The following is a 19,275-nucleotide window of genomic DNA, read 5'->3' on the forward strand; positions in this document are numbered from 1 at the left end:
TTTCACCACGGGCCCCGAGATAGAATGTGTCCTTGCCCTTCAGCATTCCAGACCACCTCCTCCTTCCTGAAGGCCAAGCCATCAGACCACATCACCATCAGTGTCCACCAAGGTGTGCCTGCATGGATCACTTACTCTGCAGCTCTTCTTAGTGACATCATGGTCTTTGAGGATGATCCCTCAAACACTTTTGGCCACTTCCTCAACCTCCTCACTTACAGTGATCTTTTCCTCTACTCCTCAGTCCCCATTCCCGTGGTCAGAGCTGCTTGGTACCAACAACTGCATCACCTGCAAAACCTGGATCTGAGCTTCCTTTTCTTAGACAACTGTTTCTATCGTGGTCCTTCCCTGGGGCTCTCAAGCCAACAGCCCTTCATCCCATCCAGAACCTCCAAGCCACTTGCCAGCCAGCTGCCTTTTGCCAGCTGTCAGCCCCTCTTTCCTTTTGTCTGTCCTATCCACTACAGAACTCGTGGTCATCACTTACATACACTCACCGTATGTCCCCTCAACACCTGTGCCCCTTCTTCCTTTCTGTACACTCACCCAACAAAACCTCAGCCCCAGTGGGGGCTCCCCATCCATCCACCCAATCATGGAGCCTATTGACTGCCCACCTCTGCCCACAACTCAGCCCTCCACAGCGCTCACTGTGCCCAGAGACCCACTGTATTTCCTCAGACCACTCCCTCTTGCAGTCTCTGAGAAAACTCTTTCATACCTTCTGTCTCCAAACTTCCAGGATCCTCTCCGTCCCTTCCACCAAATAGCTTCCTCCTGGTCCTGCCACAGCATCCCACACTCCCAGAGACACGATCTTCCTAGTCCTTCCAGAGGCTGCCCCATGGGAACACACAAAAGCGTGTGCCCTCTGGTTTTTCACAGGTGTCATATCCACAAGGGGGCTCTCCTCCTCCATCCTAGACACAATGATTCCCCTCAGCCTCCACTCAAGAACGACTCAGAGAAACCACAAGAAACAAAACCCCAGGCCCCTCTACCTCACTTCTTTTTTCTTTTTTTCATAGTGAACCCAGGGCACTTTATCACTAAGCTACATTCCTGGTCCTTTTATTTTGTATTTTGAGACAGGGTCTTGATAAGTTGCTGAGTATCTTGCTAAACTGCTAAAGCTGGCCTCCAACATGCATTCTTCCTGCCTCAGCTCACAAGTCCCTGGGACACTGCCAGCTGCCCACCAACTTCTTGGCCTTATTTTATTGCAGCTCCTAAAAATGCTGTCTCCTCTGATTACAGCCTCACCCCCACCTAGGCCAGCCAACTTTTCCTGTCATTGCCTGAGACCTCTACCCTCTCAAGTCCATGTTCAATCCTAAAGGCTAGTTTGCCCCATCTGTCAGCAGCTTTGACATGGTGGGCCACTCTTAGTTTAATTGTCCATTTCTGCCCCCAAGATTATCAAATTGTTTAAACAAAGAAAAGTTATAACTTTATAGTGAATACCTCATACCCACCACCTAGATTCTACCAGGACCATTTTCCTACTCTCTATCTGTAGGTTGCACTTTACCCCACAGATCAAAAAAATATCAGAAAAACAAATCATATCTGTCTTGAACAGATAAGACTTTTTTCTTTCATCATTTCCTAAATAATACAGTATAACAACTATTTTTAAAATATTTTTTAGCTGTAAATGGACACAATACCTTTATTTATTTACTTTCTATGTGGTGCGGAGGATCGAACCCAGTGCCTCACACATGCAAGGTAAGCACTCTATCATTGAGCCACAACCCCAGCCCCATAACAACTATTTGTATATCATCTACATATATAATAAATAATCTAGAGATGATTTAAAGAATATGGGATGATGTGCGATTACTAAACCACTTATGTAAGAGTATTTGTGGGTTAGGGAGTGGCTGGAACACATCCTCCACAGATACTGAGGGACAATGACTATACTTGAATTTTCTTGTCTGTCCAACTGTTCGTCTTTCCTTCAGTCCATCTTGGTTTTAGTGTGCTTCAAAATAAACTGCAGACTTCAGTATACCAGTTGCTTTCTATTTTAGCATGCTTATCATTAACGAGAGTTCAAAATTGTTCTTTTTGTTTTCTTTTTTAAATGTTTATTTGGTTATTGATGAACACACAGTATCTTAATTTATTTTTATGTGTTGCTGAGGATTGAACCTAGTATCTCACACATAGGAGGCAGGCAATTTATCAGTGAGCTACAGCCCCAGCCCTTGTTCTTTCTTTCTTAAAAAAAAATTTTTAGTTGACACAATACCTTTATTTTATTTTTTTATGTGGTGCTGAGGATCCAACCCAGTGCCTCACATGTGCTAGGCAAGTGCTCTACCACTGAGCTATAGCCCCAGCCCATTTTGTTCCTTCTTTTGAAGATTTATATCCAACAAAATACATAAATCCTAAGTGTGCTACATCTGAGTTTTGACAAATGCATACCCCGGTGCTGAGGCAAAGAACATCACCATCAGCTAGGAGAGTCCTTGTGCCCCAGCTAGTCACTGAGAACTATGCAATGGGGAACTTTGGAGATTGACAGCTTGAATATGTGCCTGGGACATGGGAAGTAAGATGGATGAGTAACCATCTACACGAAAAGCAGTCGAGGCATATGGCTCCTTGGTTCACTCCTGTCACAATAATGTGCTCACCAGACCATTTCCGTTTTCTCCTGGGCACACTTTGGAAGACATTGCCCAGGCCTCTTGTAGATCCAGACAAGTGGTTCTGACCAAAAAAATGCTCACTTCTTAGAGGTCTGACCTACTTAACTGCCTGGGTAATCCTTGTTCCTGTCAACAGAGTGAGCCCTTTGAACTATGGGTTGAAGATGGCAGCATCATGAAGGAGAGCTGGGTGTAGTAACCTGTGGCTCTGGAAGCTGAGGCAGGAGGATCGCTAGTTCAAAGCAAACCTCAGCAATTTAGTGAGGCCCTAAGCAATTCAATGAGACACTGTCTCAATAAAATACAAAAAAGGGCTGGGGATGTGGCTCAGTAGTTAAGTGCCTGTGGGTTCAATCCCCAGTGCAAACAAACACAAACACGAGTCTCACAGTTCCCAGCTGTTGGGCATTTTGTGAGAAAAACACTTTTATTGTGTTTAGCCTCAAGGAGTTTGAGATGTGTTTGTTCCTACATAGCCTAGGCATGATAATTGCTATTAGGGGTAGATTTCTGCTGTAACCAAAAACAAAAACTACTCTAAGGAGCACCAATTGGGCAGTCAGGAACTGAGCACAGATAACTGGATGGACAGCAGGAAACTCATACCACACAAGCAGATGATGTCACCCAAGATGAAACTCGGTTTGTGCCAAATCAACAACTCTAGGGGACAGAGACAGATAGTAGAATATACAGTGGGAGCTAGCTGCTGTCAACGATGTTTGTACTCAGGAAAGAACTGACCACTTAGCAAGCAGAAGTGAAAGGGAACAAAAACAATCTCAAGTTTTGGGTCAAAATGTTGAAAAAGGAGACTGTATCTAGAACCAATGAGGAGATAAGATCGAAAATTGCTCTGAATAATAAATTCCTAATAAAAATTACTACTCATTTGAACAAAATAACTAGTCTTTCATTCAGTTGGATGAGGAGGTGGCCCTCCCATGGTGATCCCATAGACCCGTGAGGACTACCATTAAGTTGAGGGAAGAGTGGGGGAAGGGCAGCAAGGGGATTTGGCAGCTCCTGAGAAAGAACTTTGTGTGCTCCTGTAATCTACTGCTGTGTTAACAAATTACCCCCAAACTCTACAATTTAAGACAACTTATTATTGTTGTTCATAGTGATACTATGCTCACTCTTAGGTGCTATTATCTGACAGCTTATCTGGGGTCACTGCCCAGAGCACCTCAGTTCTCCACCACTTGGCCTCTCCACGCATTTGAACTTCTCATAGCCCACTAGCCAGGCTGCCAGTAGGTCATACCATGAGGACCAGCCACATGCAGGCCCTGCTTACCTCTTGTCTGCTCTCATGTCCCACTGGCCACTCCAAGTCTGTAGGAGAAGACCATACTGGGAGACGCAACCACTGGAGGATCAAAAGTAATTCTCTAACCAAAAATAATGCAATTATTTGCATGTGGAACTGATGGGAAGCAGAGAGCTCAGAACACTGCCAAGCAAGACCCACGAGCCTGGTACACTACCTTTGACATGACAGGTCTTGACCAGGAATGTCTACCCGCAGGCAGGGAGCCAAGCCCCCCAGCAGCACACACTGATGCCCACCTTGGCTATAGCAGGCGGAGTACAAAAAGGATGGGCTATTCCTAGAGGACAGAGCCTGGAGTCACGGAGGAAACTGGTCAGGAGACTCTTCCCCTACTACCTCCCTGCCAAAAGAGATACAGCTTTATCAGGTCCTTTCCTGTCTTCTAGACAGGTGACCTCACAGGTCACTGCCAAGGACCAGCAGCTGCCAGTGTCCAACTGGAGCCTACTATGGTCACTTACCCCTGCTGCACCATTTGCTGCTGACAGCGGGGAGGGCGCAGTGACAGTCCTGCCTTGCTGGAGAATGTGCTGCACCCCCCAGAGATCCTTGACTTCTGAGCTGGATGCAGAGATGGAGGGGACCTTCTGGTCTATGTGTGGGAAAAAGAGTAAAGTATTTGATGACACATTAACCAAACCAGTTCCCCACTCCCCTGGGCTCAAAATAAGTCTACCCCAAATGATGAGGTAGCAGCTTCTTCTGGGAGGCCTCTAAGGTAGACGGAAGCCAGGCCTTGGGAAAGGCACACTTGCTGCCGTCTCCTTCAAAACAGGCCTCCACTGGAACACCACTGCAAAGGGGCAGGCAAAGGAAGGGGCAGAGGACTTGAGACCACACTTCACAGCACCCCAAGATGGCAGGCCTCCCCCCAAAGAACACTTGGACTGGGTGATAACCTCATTGATGGTAGGCCAAGCTGTTTATGGGCAGGAATGGGCTCCCTAGCCTGCCCAACCCTCTGTGGCATAGGAGGGACCCTATGGAAGGCAGAAGGACACAGCCAGAAACCGCATCATGATACAAATGATAAATTATATTTATACAGTAAATAAGTATCAACAGTCAACACAAGTTCAAAACCAGCCACTGGCCCACAGGGAAATGGCTGGGTGACTTCCTCCACCATGGTGCTCATCAGGAGGGGGCACAGTAGCATGTGTGCAACACACGTGGCAGCAACTGGTGGCTTCATGATCAGTGCAGTGGGCAACAGGGACAACGTGCACTCAGGATGACCTGTAACAGGAGCGGGGCGGAGGGAGGGCTGCTCTTGGGTGGCCCAGAGGCTTGTTAGGTTGGGGCCTCAGTCACATAAGGAAGGACTCTTGTCTATTACAAAAGAATCACTGACCCCAAGCAGTCTGGTATACCACCCTGTACGCTGGCCCAGGCCCTGCACCTTTTGAGGGAGAGCACCATCCTGGGCAGGCGCCCTGCCTCGGCATCCCATGGTGCCCCCCACCCTCCCCAAGCAGGAGAAACCCAGCCACCTGCCTTCCTGGGCAGCAAATGCACCAAGGCTGGCCTCAGGCCTCCAGTTCTGGGAGGAGTGACCCAAGCAGGCAGTCCTCACTCAGAGCTCGAGTGGCCTCCTGGCAGCCCAGAGACCATTGTGGATCCCTCCCATGCTGGTGCTGAGGGTGGGATCTCTTCCTGGAACAGAGAGGGGCTGGCAGGTGGTCGGCTGCCTCTAGAGCTGGGGGTGAGAAGTCCAAGCTGGGACTCGATTTCAGAAATATCTGCCAGGCAAGTTGCCAGGACACAGGATTCGGGGGAATGTCCATTCCCTGGGGAAAAGCAAGTCTTTTCTAATTTATAATCTGGGACTTAATACTTTTCTTTACAGTGGTGGATGGGGTAAGGACAGCAGGAGGTTGGGAGTGGGAGATATTAGTGCATGTTAAAACTCGATCCTATGTGAGAATGATTTTTTTTTTTCATCTCGAAAATAAGAGATGATTACTTCTCAAACTGCAACCTGTGCCTGGAGTTGGCAGGTAGATGGATCAGGGCCAGCCCTGGTTCCCTGCCTCTATCTCAGCCTGGGGACCATCCCCCAGGGACCTCTGGGACCTGATCCTGTCGTTAACCTGAGCATGGATCGAGTCAGAGGAGAGCATGGTGACAAAAGGCTAAGGGAAATTCCACCACTTCAGATTCCCACTGTAAACAGAAGTCCCTAAATCCCTGCATGACAGTAATTAAAAAAGGAATTAGTTGGTAAAAACTGGTGAGTCACATTCATAAGTTAGTTTTTTTCAATTTTCAAGATGGCATATTGTTAAGAAATAAAAGCCTCTCTCATGAACTAGCCAAAAAGGCTGAGAGTCAACTGGTTTTTGTAAATCACCAAAATAGAGAAAGGAAAAGGCAACTGGAGGCTGTGAGTTTTTGTTGCTGTTGGAGGTTTTTTTGTTTTTTTGTTTTTTTAAATAAACATCATCTTTTTTGTGTAATCAAATTTTCATACTTTCCCCTATAAAGAATTTGCTTTAGTTTTTCCATAAGGCATATTTTTGTCATCCAAACATCTCTTCCTTTTTAAATTTTCTTACAGTTAAAACCATAAATAAGAGGATTTAAACCACTAAAATGACACGTGCCAAGATCTTAAGTCAGCCTGACCTGGTAAATTCTATCAAAACTAGACAGTTAAATAAGAACCACGTTATAAAAATATTAGCCAAAAAAAGACTATTAGATAATTCTGCAAACTCAAATATGAAACTGTACTAAACAAAATATGTGCAAACGTGTACAAGCATAGAGCCACGTGGCAGGGTTATGCTCAGGTTAGTTTTAAAGCTTGCTCTAGTGGATTTAATTCAAGAGTTGTCCACGGTGGTGTTTACTTTGAACTCACACACGAGTCAAAGAAAAAGAAAAATATGCACAACCACTCTCCCACAGGTCAGTGTTGAATGGGAAGGGTGCTTCATCCCATTCACCTTGGGGACAGCCTGCAGTGCCCCTAGGGCTGCGGGGTGGGAGTAAAGACGAGGTGACTGTCCCAAGTTTGGGGCTAGGCAGTAAGCCAGAGACCCTTGGGCTGAGGCTGGGGCCAGAGCAACACTGATGACTTTGCTTCCTTGTCCAAGGCCTCAGAGGAGCTTGGGAGCTGAGCACTTGGGAGGCGGCGGCAAGGGCAGGCCTACCCCACACAGCGTGGACAGCTATGTGCTGCTCAGTCTAAGGGTCGGGGCCATAGGACAACCCTTCAACAGGAAGCTGGAACTGAAAAGCCCTAACACTCCACACTCTCAGCCGCCACCCCACAAACGAGAGTCCCTGCTACGAGTCCTCTGGCACTGGTACTCCAGGCTTTCACTCAGGGAGGTTGGAGCCTGGGGCACTAGAGAAGGAAAGGGTTGGTTGTGCCGGTGGCCTGAGCTGCTGATGGGGGAATGCCCACGCTGCCCACCATGTTCATGGCTGCAGGGCCCAGTGATGTCAAAGAGGAGCCACCAGCCCCCAGAGCTGGATGTGGGGCTGCTGAGGTCATAGGGGCCACAGCCACGGGCTCTACTCCTGAGCCAGGCCCAAAGGATGCGCTGCTCCCCAGGACTGGGCTCCCCCGCAGCTGGTTCAGCGTGAGCGGCTGGGGCTGGTTCACCTGGAAGGGGTTGACTGGGGCCGAGGCAGCAGCTGCACCTGGAGAGAGAGCAAGAGGAACAAGGACTGAGCTTTTCGGAGAATACTATCCAGCACAGCTACCCTCCACAGTCAGCTCTGGTCTAGATTCTGAGCTCCAAGTCAGGGTTTGTATTCTGTTCCTTGCTATGCCCTCAGGGCCCATTACAGTACTGGCTGAGTCCAAAGGAGGCACTAACAAACATCCCCTGACCACAGGGATCACACAGGTGAGAAGACGACAGCTGTGAGAAGCTGTGTCTTATCTGGGGTCACAGAGCTAAACAAGGCACTTCTAGGACAAACCAGGCTCAGAGACTCTAGCTCCTCTGTAGGGCTGGCACCCAGGACACCATCAGCAGTAAACAGCTGCCTGCTCCCTCATTCTGTCTCCCCAGCTGTGACCACAGATGTCTGGGAGAGAGGAGGGTGAGTGGTGGGGAGATGCGGGGAGCAGTACCGAACTGCAGCACATGACCTTCGGTGAATACACGGCACCGTGGGCCCTGTCCACTGGCACTCTGAAGGCTCAGGGAAGTCCTGACATCAAGAAGCTGAAGAGCCCTGTACCACCCAGTCCCTAAACCTCCCTCACACCAGAAAGTCTCTTCTGCTACTAGCAAAACATCTAGTGATTCTTTGCTGAGAGACATAGCACTACCAGCTCTGAGTGTCCAGCCTGGCTGTGTCCAGAAGGCATGCCTGTCAAAGGACAGCCTGAGTCACCACCATGGACACAAGGCTGCTACTCTCTGACCCATACTGGGGGAGATGAGCTCCTCCTCCTCGAGCCTGCAATGGGGGCTTTGTAAGTCAACCCTGATTCACGGTAGAGAAAACAAAAGACTGCAGAGCAGTAGACCCTCACTAAGTGTAGAGCCCAGGACCATGTCTCTGGTCCATGTTAACTACAAAAATGACAGCCAGGACTACCTGCATGGCCTGGAGAATGGGCCTGGAGAATGGCCCTGGATTGCAATAGGGCTGCCCAAACCTGTCTAACTTGTCGAAAGCTCCCAGACCCTGGATGGGTCTCAGATGGCCAAGCTGCCTCAAGGCCCCAACAAGGTGCTCGCAGAGAACTGATGGACATGGTCAGCTCCTCTAGGCCTCTAGGGGCTCCCTGGCAGAAGGGGACAGGAGATTTTCTGGACAGAGAGACACTCCAGGCTGGCTGAGGAGCTCATGTCCTAATCTAGCTTCACCTAAGGGGCCACGCTCCCCTGTGGCCACATCCTCATTCATGAGGACCTCAAGCTGGGTAGGTCCCAGGAACTCCAAGTATAGGTCAATCTGTGCAGCAGGGAAGAAATTCCTAGAAGAGCAAGTCATTTGAGCTAGGTGCTGGAGGAAATCTAGGCTGAGGGAGTGGTGAATCACAGCAGGGAGGTAATGAGGGGTCCTAGTACAGAGTTCAGTGGAGCCAAGGGCATGTGGTCCACAAGAGAAAAGAGGGTGGGGCTAGGCTAGGGAGGCCTTCGCCAGACCTCAGTGATCCTGGATGCTGGATGAAGCAGCCCGGAGCCTGTTCTGCAGCTAATGCAGAGCCCCTAAGAGGACAAGAGCAGAATCCTGCACCAGGGTCTGTGGTGAGGGTCTCTGGGTCCCAAGGCTGGCTTATACTAGAGGGCCAAGTTAAGTTCCCCCTCAAGGAGGGATACTGTGCAGCAAACTTTGGTTGTTCTTTGCCCCAGCACCCTGCCTACTTCTATCTGACCTCATAATGGCCCCTGCCTGAGGGTCCTCTGCCAGGGGCACTGAGTAGGAAGAGCTTCTGCTCAGTGCTCTTAACTAAGAGGAGGAGCCATTTCCCCCATACTCTCCCTGCTTTAAACAGCAGCTTCCATGCCCCACCCCACGTGGCCCTGGAGAGAGGAGACAGCACAGGTTCTGGAGTTCCACTTCCTCCTGGCCACAGGCCATGCAGCCCTAGGTGGGGCACAGCAGGAAGAGTCCCCGAGGTGGGAGAGTCAGGTTTAGAGGCCTGCAGTACACCCACTCTCAGGCAGAACAGCTGGATATGGCCCAGACATGTGCCTACCTGGGGCCAGGAAGGGGTTGAGGGACTGGGCCGCTGGGGCGGGCCTGGTCACCAGTGAGTCCAGGTTCACCAAAGCCGCGTTGGGGCCCAGGAAAGACTCGGGTGTTTTCCGGGCACTGATGGGCTTGCTTGAGGCAACGGTCAGGGGCTGAGACTCAAAGGGGTCAGGGCTTGCAGTTCCATTGTTCTGGGATGGCAGAGAGGCCACAGACTCAGCTGCAAGACAGGGACACAAGTGGCAGAATGAGTGTAGGGGTCTAAGACCATGAACCTAATGCTCTCACCCCCATAAGCATCAATGCCCAATGCCTTGGCTCCCAGGATACATGCAGCTGTGTTCCCTGCAGTCCCTTTCCAGCATCCCCAAATGGAGACAGCCAGCCACGGGCCGTTAAAGAAACCACATATCCATATAACCCAATAGGGACAGAATGATACATAACGAGGAACAAAGAAAACTATCAAAATGGTTAAGTGGAAAAAGCAAGATACAAAAAAGTACATACAGCACAATCCTCAAAAAATATTAAGATGTTATTTGGGGTTAGTGATAAGGCCCAGATAATTTAATTTTTTATATATCATGTTACATTTTCATTTTCTAAGTTTTCAACAGTGAAACATTATGTTCTTTATAGCAAGAAGAAAGTAAACTATGTTTTGAAATTCAGCCGGAAGAGGGTGTGCTGAGACAGGCCAGAGGATATGACTGCTTGCTGGCCAAGGGCTTGGGTTCTCCAAAAGGGTCATGCTCAGGCATCCCACTTGTAGGGATCCAGCCCAAGGAAAAAATGCAAAATGTGAACCAGGACTTAAGTAGACAGGTGTTTACCACAGAATTATTTGCATTAGCACAATTTGAACTCAACCTAAAATTTTCTCCCCCAAATTGATAACTAAAAATATTGCTGAGCCATAGAGGGAAAAACATATATAAATATATACATATATGTATATGTTTTATTTCTATTTCTAATATATTTTAAAGTCATGAAAAAATGTTTCCAATTGGTTATTCCATAAAACTCAGGAAAGCAGGGACAGAACTCAATTCTGATAGCAGATCTGAACAAAAAAGACCAATAAGAGTTCAGAAAGATACTGGAGGGAAATATAGTGGCTGAGAAAAAGATGATTTTATAGGTAATTTTTGTTTTCTTTCATAAACTTTTCCAAATTTTCTACAATAGGAATACTTCTCTAATTGGGAACAAATATTTATAAGTCAACACTTAACAATGGCCAAGCTGCCTTCTCAGAAGCTCAGAGGGAGAGGGTGGGCAAGGACAGATTAGGTTGCACTATGACCTGCACGGATTATACCCAGGGGCGCTTAACAACTGAGTCACATCTCCAGCCCTCTTTTTAAAACATTTATTTAGAGACAGGGTCTTGCTGAATTGCTTAGAGCCTAAGTTGCTGAGGCTGGCTTTGAACTCACAATCCTCCTGCCTCAGCCTCCCAAACCACAGGGATTACAGGCATGCGCCTCCACACCCGGCACAATCTTGTTGTTTTAATGTAGCAAAAGAAAAAAGGTGAAAACAGCAGGGTTGTTTTTATTTTGTTTTTTGGGTACCAGGGACTGAATCGAGGGGCACTCGACCACTGAGCCCCATCCCCAGCCCTATTTTGTATTTTATTTAGAGACAGGGTCTCACTGAGTTGCTTTGCACTTCACTTTTGCTGGGGTTGGCTTTGAACTCGTGATCCTCCTGCCTCAGCCTCTCAAGCTGCTGGATTATAGGCATGTCCCACCCCAAGCCTGGCAAGCAGCAGGGTTTTAAAGCTGCCTCTGGACCTTGGCTGGGAGCCCCTAAGCCCAGGGGCAGGGGATAAGGTGGGGATAGGATTGGGCTGCTGTTCCTTTTATCAGGCCAGGGATTGCAGCTGAGGGGGGGCTTAAACAGAAGGGAGAGGCTCAGAAGGGTAGGAAGGAGTAGGATGGGCAAGTGGGAAGGACAAGGGGAAAGCCAAGGACAGAAGTTGCTGTATGGAGCTTGGAGATAAGGACCAAGATGGACAGAGACTGCCTAGCTCTGTCCTCAGTCTACACAGGGTACATGAGAGTACACCCCAGGACTTCCCTACTGCAGCTTCCAGTCAACCTCAACCCCCATGCCCTCCCAGCCCAGCTGGGTCTGGAATGGATCAGGGTCTCCTGGGCAGAAACTGCCATCTGAGGGAAGTAGACACAGACCATCCCCATTTATACTCAAGGAAACACCTCTGGGAAGCAGGAGGTTGGTGGAAGGAAGGTAACGAGATGTATCAGACCTGGGATGAGTCCACCCTGGCAGGGAGGCCAGAGTGAACACCTGCATGCAGCCTGGGGCTCTGGCCGACATGGATCACAGCCCTGGGAGAAAGGCAACCAGACACAGAACACGGGACTCACCTTGAGGAAAAGTTGAGAAAAACCTCAACCTCTCATGACTTTCCAGCGTCAATGTGTGAGTTCATGAAACTATAAGCTTCAGGCTCTTAAGATCAAAGTACTGAGAAAAGGCATAAAGTCACTGGGTTTCAAGAGCTATTATTTCTGCAATAATGAAGCTAGTCAAATGCACAGAACAGTACAGAAACCACCTTTACCTACCTGATTTTTTTGAAGTTCGGAGGTTGTCAAATTCAGAAAAGTCGTCTTTAATTGTACCATTGAAATTACTGAACAGCTCAAAGGATCCTGGAGGGACAGAAGCCAGTGACTGTGGGGACCTCACAAGACCCTGCAGCACTGCAGTCACCCAGTTTACATCCCGAGGATGGGAAGGCCAGGGGGGCATTTCCCTCTTTACCCTACCTCACAGGGCAGAACTAGAACTAAGAGCTAAAGACAGCAGATAGGCTCCAGTCACCTGGCTGGGAAGGTGACAGCAGGGAGAAGGGAGCCTGTCCACTTGCCACTGCCTCGATGGTCCTTACCCCAAACATAAGGACAAAGGTACATTTAAGCTGTGGCTGGACGCTGGATGCTGATCTGTAGAAGTGACCTGAAGGAGTGCCCAGGGTCAAGAGTACCCATGGCTGGGACCAGAACAGACCTCTCAACACCCTCGTGGGTGGCACACCTGGAGTAAACTGTGGAGCACACAGAGGGGCCTGTGAACTCTCATTCGTACTGGGGTGTTTGGATCTGGGAATCGGGACCCGAGGTCAGTGTAGGGCAAGCAGAGAAGCAAATGCAGCAAACCAATGGGCAGCTGCCAAGGAGCCAGATGGAGCTGCTGGGTGGAGGCTTTCAGAGCTCCAGCAGGGAGGCGCTCACCCGAAGCAGGTATGGGCTTGGTAGCTGAGGCTACACCCCAGGCATCCGTTGTTTTCCCAGCATTGGGGGCAGGCTGTTGCGGAGCTGCCCAGGGATCTGAGGTCTTGGGGACTGTTTGTGTGCTGACTGTGGTGGGCACTCCCCACGGGTCCACAGAGGCAGCTGGCTTGGCACCTGTAGAAAGGTGGGGTCAGAACTCAGAGATACCTTCAGAAAGTTCTGAGCAGCTGGGGTAAGTGGAAAAGGATACTGTGGGCCACAACTGGGTCAGTGCCCTGTGCCAGGTGAGGTGGCCACCAAAAGGGTGCTCTCTCAGACTAGCCAGGCTGGCGGCCAGGGCCCAACACCTGGGGAGAGAAAGTGCTGGGTGGGGAAATCTAGGACAGACCCTCTGGTAGGGATTGGAGAGGAAACAGCTGGGAGATTCTCTGCACATTCTCTTGCCACACAGGGGCAAGCAAGGGGCTCTCTGAGACAATGCCAATCTCAACAGACTATGGGGAACCACAGGAGCCTGTCTCCCCAGAACCCAGGCTCCCCTTCAGTCAAAGAGCCCCAGAGCCACCCACTCTGTCCTGGTTCTCCAAAGGCACCTGAAAGTATCCTCTCCCAGTGCTTTGAGTGGTTTCTGCTTCCTAAAAGGTATGAATACTGAATTAAGAGGAACAACAAAACAGCGAGATACCACCAGCTTAAGCCATTAGACATTTTCAGATGGTGAGTGACAAAACTGATTTAATGGGTCACAAGTGCCTGGCGTGCATCTAATGCTCAGCATCAGTCCTGTCTTGCAGCCACCATGCAAGCACACACGTGAACTAGACCCAGCGTCCCCTTATACTGGAACACCACAACAAACATTCAGACACTGCTGTCACCACAGCATTACACCCACACCTCACTCACTATGAACTGTGTATTAGCCATTCTCTTTCCCTTCTAGTTCATAATTAGGGATACTTTTAAATGCTATGCGCTTAGTTGTGCCTACTTTCTAAACTTCATATAAATAGAAATTGATTATGCTTTTTCGTGGCTGGCTTTTGTTCATTCCACATTTAGGACATTTATCTGTGTTGAGGTGTAGCTGGGATTTGTCATCTGAGTGCTGTGTAGTATCCCTTTCTTTAAAAAAAAAAAAAGCCACAGTTAATAATTCTGTTAATAAAGCCACTGGGTCATTTTGTTTTGGTTCTCATTCACATCCTCTGGAACAGGTGCATACAAGATGACTGTGGGGCCACAGGTCCCTTCTCCTTCACTTGGTAATGCTGAAGGCACCTCCACAATGGTTGTTCAAATCCACACCCCTCAGCAGGGAATGCAAGTCCCGTTGCCCTGGCAGTTGCCTCATAGCCTCTCTGGTGCTTAGCATCGTCTTACTTTTTCATTTGTGTTAATCTGGTAGATGAGAAATATTTTATAGTAGGGTTTTCTGTTTGTTCTGTGGTGCTGGTGCTAGGGACTGAATCCAGGGCCTCGAGCATACCAGGCAAGTGCTCTCCCAAACTGAGCTACATCCTAAGCCCTTAAGGTGGTTTTGATTTGCGCTTCTTTATTGCTTAATGAAGTTGTGCATCCATCCATATGTTCATGTGTCATTCACGAGTCCTCTAATAAGGTGCTTGTTCAAGTCTTTCCTCTACCTTCCTTTGCTTTATTGACTCATCCCAGCAACATGGATTAAAATCTGCTTGGGACTTTGACCAGAATTGCACTGAATTACAGATCAATTGGGGGAGAAGTGTTATAATAATATTGGTTTTTTTAAAAAAAAAAAAAGATCACAGGATTGATTTGTTTACTTAAATCTTTAATATCTTTTCATGAAATTTAATTTTTTTAAATTTTTATCCTCTATCTCCATAAGGGGTTTATATGATCTTTGTAAGATTTATTTCTAGGAACTTGGTATCATCCCTGGGAAGTAATCTCTTTTAAAATTTTGTCCTTGAATCTAGCAATCTTGCTGAACTCTAACAATTTTATAAGCCATTTTAATTTCTAACTCTAATAATTCTAATAACTTAACCTAATTATCTGCCAAATTTTTTATATTACCTGCAAATTTTGACTGTCTAGCACCTTCTTTCTTGTCCTTTACAAATTTTCTCTTTGTTTTACTGCACTGAGTAGAAACCACCAGTTACAACATAAAGTAGAGGGGCAGATCCCTGATATCCTTGGTCTTACTCTTGATCTTACAGGATCAATTTCAACATTTTAGCATTAAGTATAATGTTTGCTATAATTTTTTCTCCTTTTAGAAGTGCTTAATCAAGTTGTGAAGCTCCCCAATGTTCCATTTGCCAAGAATTTTCCAACTAATAGCTAATAAAATGTTATCACATTGTTTCTGCTTCTATTAAGATCATCACATGATTTTTCTTTTTTAATCTGCTAATATGGCATATCAGTAAGTTTTCTGATGACTCAATTCTTTTTTGGGTACCAGGGATTGCACTCAGGGGCGCTTAACCATTGAGCCACACTGCAACCCTTTTCTTATTATTTGAGACAGGATCTTGCTAAATTGCTTAAGGCCTCCCTAAATTGCTGAGGCTGTCCTTGAATTTGCAATCCTCCTGTCTCAGCCTCCCAATTAGACGAGTGTACCACCACACTCAGTGTTGACTCAGTTCTTACAAACCAAGTTTTTCATGATATACTTCATCTTTTTGTACATTTTTCTGGTTTCACAATCTTTCCTTAGAATTTGTGCATCAATATTCATAAGTGAAAGTGGACTAAAATGTTTGTTCTCACACTACGGTCTTTGTCTGGTTTTGTTAAGGTTATGCTAGTCTCATAAAATGAGCAGGAACATTCCTTATTTTCCTGTTCTCTCATGATGTTAGATACAGCTCTCTGGTTAAATCTGGGGATGTGGGTTTTAAGTACTGATTCAATTACTTTCTTGATGATAGGACTATTTTCTACTTATAGGTTTTCTATTATTCTTCAGTCTGTTCTACCACGTTTTCTTTTCTATTTTATCCATATCTAAGTTTTTTGATTTGTAAGCACAGAGTTGATCAGATAGACTCCTGCTATGTATTAACTTTTGTCAGTGGTGGTTATGTTGTTTCATTCCTGTTTGTGCCTTTTCTATTTTTATAAAATTAATCCTACCAGAGATTGACTTATTTTATTACTCTTCAATTGCCAACTCATTTCTGGATACTATTATGTGTTTATGATCTATTTCATTAATTTCTGTTCTTCTCTTTGAAGCCCCCTTCCTTCTGCTTTATTTTGGTGCAATGTCACTATATCCTCATTTATTTTGCAACTTTCTTTATTATTAATGTGAACACTTAAAGATGTAATTTCTTTCTCTTGTTACTTCTTAAACTGTCCCCAAAATTGTTATAAAAATATATAAATTATTTGGTTCTAAATATTTCTGATTTTCATTACAGTTTCTTCTTTCAGTCAAAAATGTAGAAGTGTTTAAGATTTCATCTCACTGCAGTCAGAATGACAATCATCAAGAACACCAGACAGTAATAAATTCTGGTGAATCTCAAGAGAAAAGTACAGTCATACACTGCTGATGGGACCGCAGACTAGTACAACCATTCTGGAAAGCAGTATGGAGGTTCCTCAAAAAACAGGAATAGAACCACCATCCAACCCAGCTGTTCCACTCCTTGGTATTTATCCAAAAGAACTAAAATCGGCATACTAGAGCAATACAGCCACCTCAATATATATAGCAGCACATCACAATAATCAAATTATGGAATCAACCCAGATGCCTAACAGTAGATGAATGTATTGCAAAAATGTGGTTGTATATACACAATGGAGTTTTACTCAGCCAAAGAAAGAATGAAATTATGGCATTTGCTGGTAAGTGGATGGAAATGGAGAGCATCATGCTAAGTGAAATAAGCCAACCTCAGAAAATCAAGGCTCAAATGTTTCCTTATGTGTGGAAGCTAGAGCAACATAAAGGAAAACAGGAGGGGAAGATCAGATATCATAAAGACATAGGGAAGGTCAGTAAAATAGAAAACTGAGAGGAAGAAAGGAGGGATGGGAAAGGGGAGGAAATGTGGGATGCGTTTTTAAAAATCATGCTATATGCATATATAAATATAACAGAAAATTGCACCTTTATGTATAAGTAGAAAGAACCAATCAAAAATAAATAAATAGACTAATGAAAGGAAAATCAGTAGAGTAGAAGTATAAATTTAATATTTGGGGAACAGTGTTAATAAAGTTTTCTCAAAAAAAAAGAATTACAAGTGTTTTTAAAATTTCAAGCACATGGTATTTTCTACTTATCTTTTTGTTATAAATTTTTAACATGTAAGTGCTTTGTGATCAAAAAATGTATCTTACATGATCCCAATTTTCAAAAATTTGTTGAAGATAGCTTTTTCCTTTTTTGCAAGTTATCTTGCATATAACTACAAAAAATATGTGTTCTCCAATTATGGGGAACAACAAATTCATCAATTTATAAGATGTGCCACTCAAAATTTTTTTTTTTGTTTTTACTATACTGACTTTATTTTTGGAACTGCAGATTGAACCCAGGAATACTTTACCACTGAACTACATCCCCAGCCCTTTTGAGACAGGATCCTGCTAAATTGTTGGGGCTGTAAACCTCCTGCTTCAGTCTCCCTAGTAGCTGAGATTACAGGTATGTGTCACTGTGCCCGGCTACAATTTGGGGGTGAGGGAGTAGAACTGGGGATTGAACCTAGTGGTGCCCAACCACTGAGCTATATTCCCTTTTTATTTTCAGACAGGGTTTTGCCAAGTTTCCCAGGCTGGCCTCAAATTTGTGATCTTCCTGCCCAGCCTCCTGAGAAGCTGGGGTTACAGGTGTGCTGTTTCCAGCACATTTTTTTATTACTTCTGAAATATTCTCCTGCATTATTTCCCATTTCCAACACTCTTCATTCTATCCTGAAGATCTGAGTTTCTAATCTGGTTGTTTGATTGTTTGTTTCCTGTTAGCCTGAAGAACTCTCCTCAGAGTCTCTGTGCTAAGGGTAGGAAATTTACTCTAAATTTTCTTAGAGTTCTGTTACCAGGAGGTGCCATCATTTCACCTTCATCAAATACAGAATTCTGGAGGCTGACGTTTTTGTAATTGTTTCCAAATTGAAATGACCTTTTCACCACCATCCTCAGAACAATGATTTTGCTAGGAATGGATGTCTAGGTAAACAGTGTTTTTATTCAGACACACTGAAGACACTTCCACTGTCCTCCATGTCTGTCATGGTCTGGCTGTTATTTAACTGTGCTTCTTCCTACTAGATGGCCAACTCTCTGGGTAACTTAGGTACTCTCTTTCCTTACAGTTTCCAATGATAAGGCTAGGTGGGGATCCAATAGGCTTTCTGAATCTGAGTAGCCCTTTCCATAATTCTTGAAAGCCTCAGTTATTATCTTCTCAAACATGATCTCTTATGGAACTCCAAACAGATGCAAGTTAGACATCCTCATTTCCTCCACCGCCTGCCCCAGTCCCACTGTTCCCCAAGATAATGAAGGCAGCTCTCTGTCTGCTCTTCTGGCTTCCCTCGCCCTTCACCTTCTACCTTCTCTTCCTGTGTTCCTGACTTCTCTGGAATCTTCCACCTCCTTCTTTTAGACTATCACAGAGCACCAAATCTACTTATTTACCTATGGGCCTCTGATCAACTGTGAACTTCTTGGAGTAAAGGGTAACTCCAGCCTGTGACAACCTGGCTAAGCTGAGGCTCAGGGAGGGCCAACAGAAGAAGGCACAGACTACACCTCATGTTAGGAGCAGGGAAATATTCCCCTGAGCTCAGAGAGCTCCCTGGACTCCCATCTCTACACATGCCCCTTATCAGCCCTAGCATTACTGCTCCTGCATGGCAAAGAGACTCCCTGGCTTTCATGAAGATGAACCCACTACTAATTATCTTACCAAGTTTTCAAGTTTCTAAATGCCAAGGGGCTTTTCTCTGGGCCTATGAAACCATCCCAAGACACTGTCCTATTGCCTCTTTAACTTTTGGCTGGATCAACTGGCAAACCGAGGAGTAGTGCAAGGAGAGTGAGGAAGAGAATGCTGCCTTCACTCCTCCCCAGGCTTGCTGTCGTGACCACACCCAGGAGCTTGAGACAGCCAAGGGGAGGGTACCTCCATCTGCAAGCTTCCCTCCCAACACTCCATGGTCAACTTTCATTTTTTCATTGCCTGCCAACTCCTGTTTCACTTGCTCCTGCCCTAGGGCCCATCACCTTTGCCAGAGGCTCCAGAAACCCCTCTTTTCCCCCTAGAAGTTCCTTCTGAACCTTCACAAAAAAGTCTTCCAGCATCTCA

At 46.1% G+C, this 19,275-nt stretch overlaps 1 protein-coding gene across 4 annotated transcripts in view; it reads right to left on the reverse strand.

The window, feature by feature from the left end:
- Nucleotides 1-5,023: 5,023 nt before the first annotated feature.
- Nucleotides 5,024-19,275, reverse strand: part of Epn2 (epsin 2) — an 87,429-nt gene continuing 73,177 nt past the window's right edge. For 3 of the 4 annotated variants that reach the window (XM_077800394.1, XM_026380325.2, XM_026380326.2), the window contains 4 exons: nt 12,951-13,124; nt 12,282-12,368; nt 9,683-9,898; nt 5,024-7,662 (listed from right to left, as the gene is read on the reverse strand). In XM_077800394.1, the coding sequence (XP_077656520.1) occupies nt 7,364-7,662; nt 9,683-9,898; nt 12,282-12,368; nt 12,951-13,124 (776 nt within the window). In that variant the 3' untranslated portion in view covers nt 5,024-7,363. The remainder of the gene's footprint in view (nt 7,663-9,682; nt 9,899-12,281; nt 12,369-12,950; nt 13,125-19,275) is intronic. The other variant, XM_026380327.2, reaches the window with a different exon arrangement.

This window comes from Urocitellus parryii, chromosome 7, assembly GCF_045843805.1.
Source record: "Urocitellus parryii isolate mUroPar1 chromosome 7, mUroPar1.hap1, whole genome shotgun sequence".
NCBI classification, from domain to species: Eukaryota; Metazoa; Chordata; class Mammalia; order Rodentia; family Sciuridae; genus Urocitellus; species Urocitellus parryii.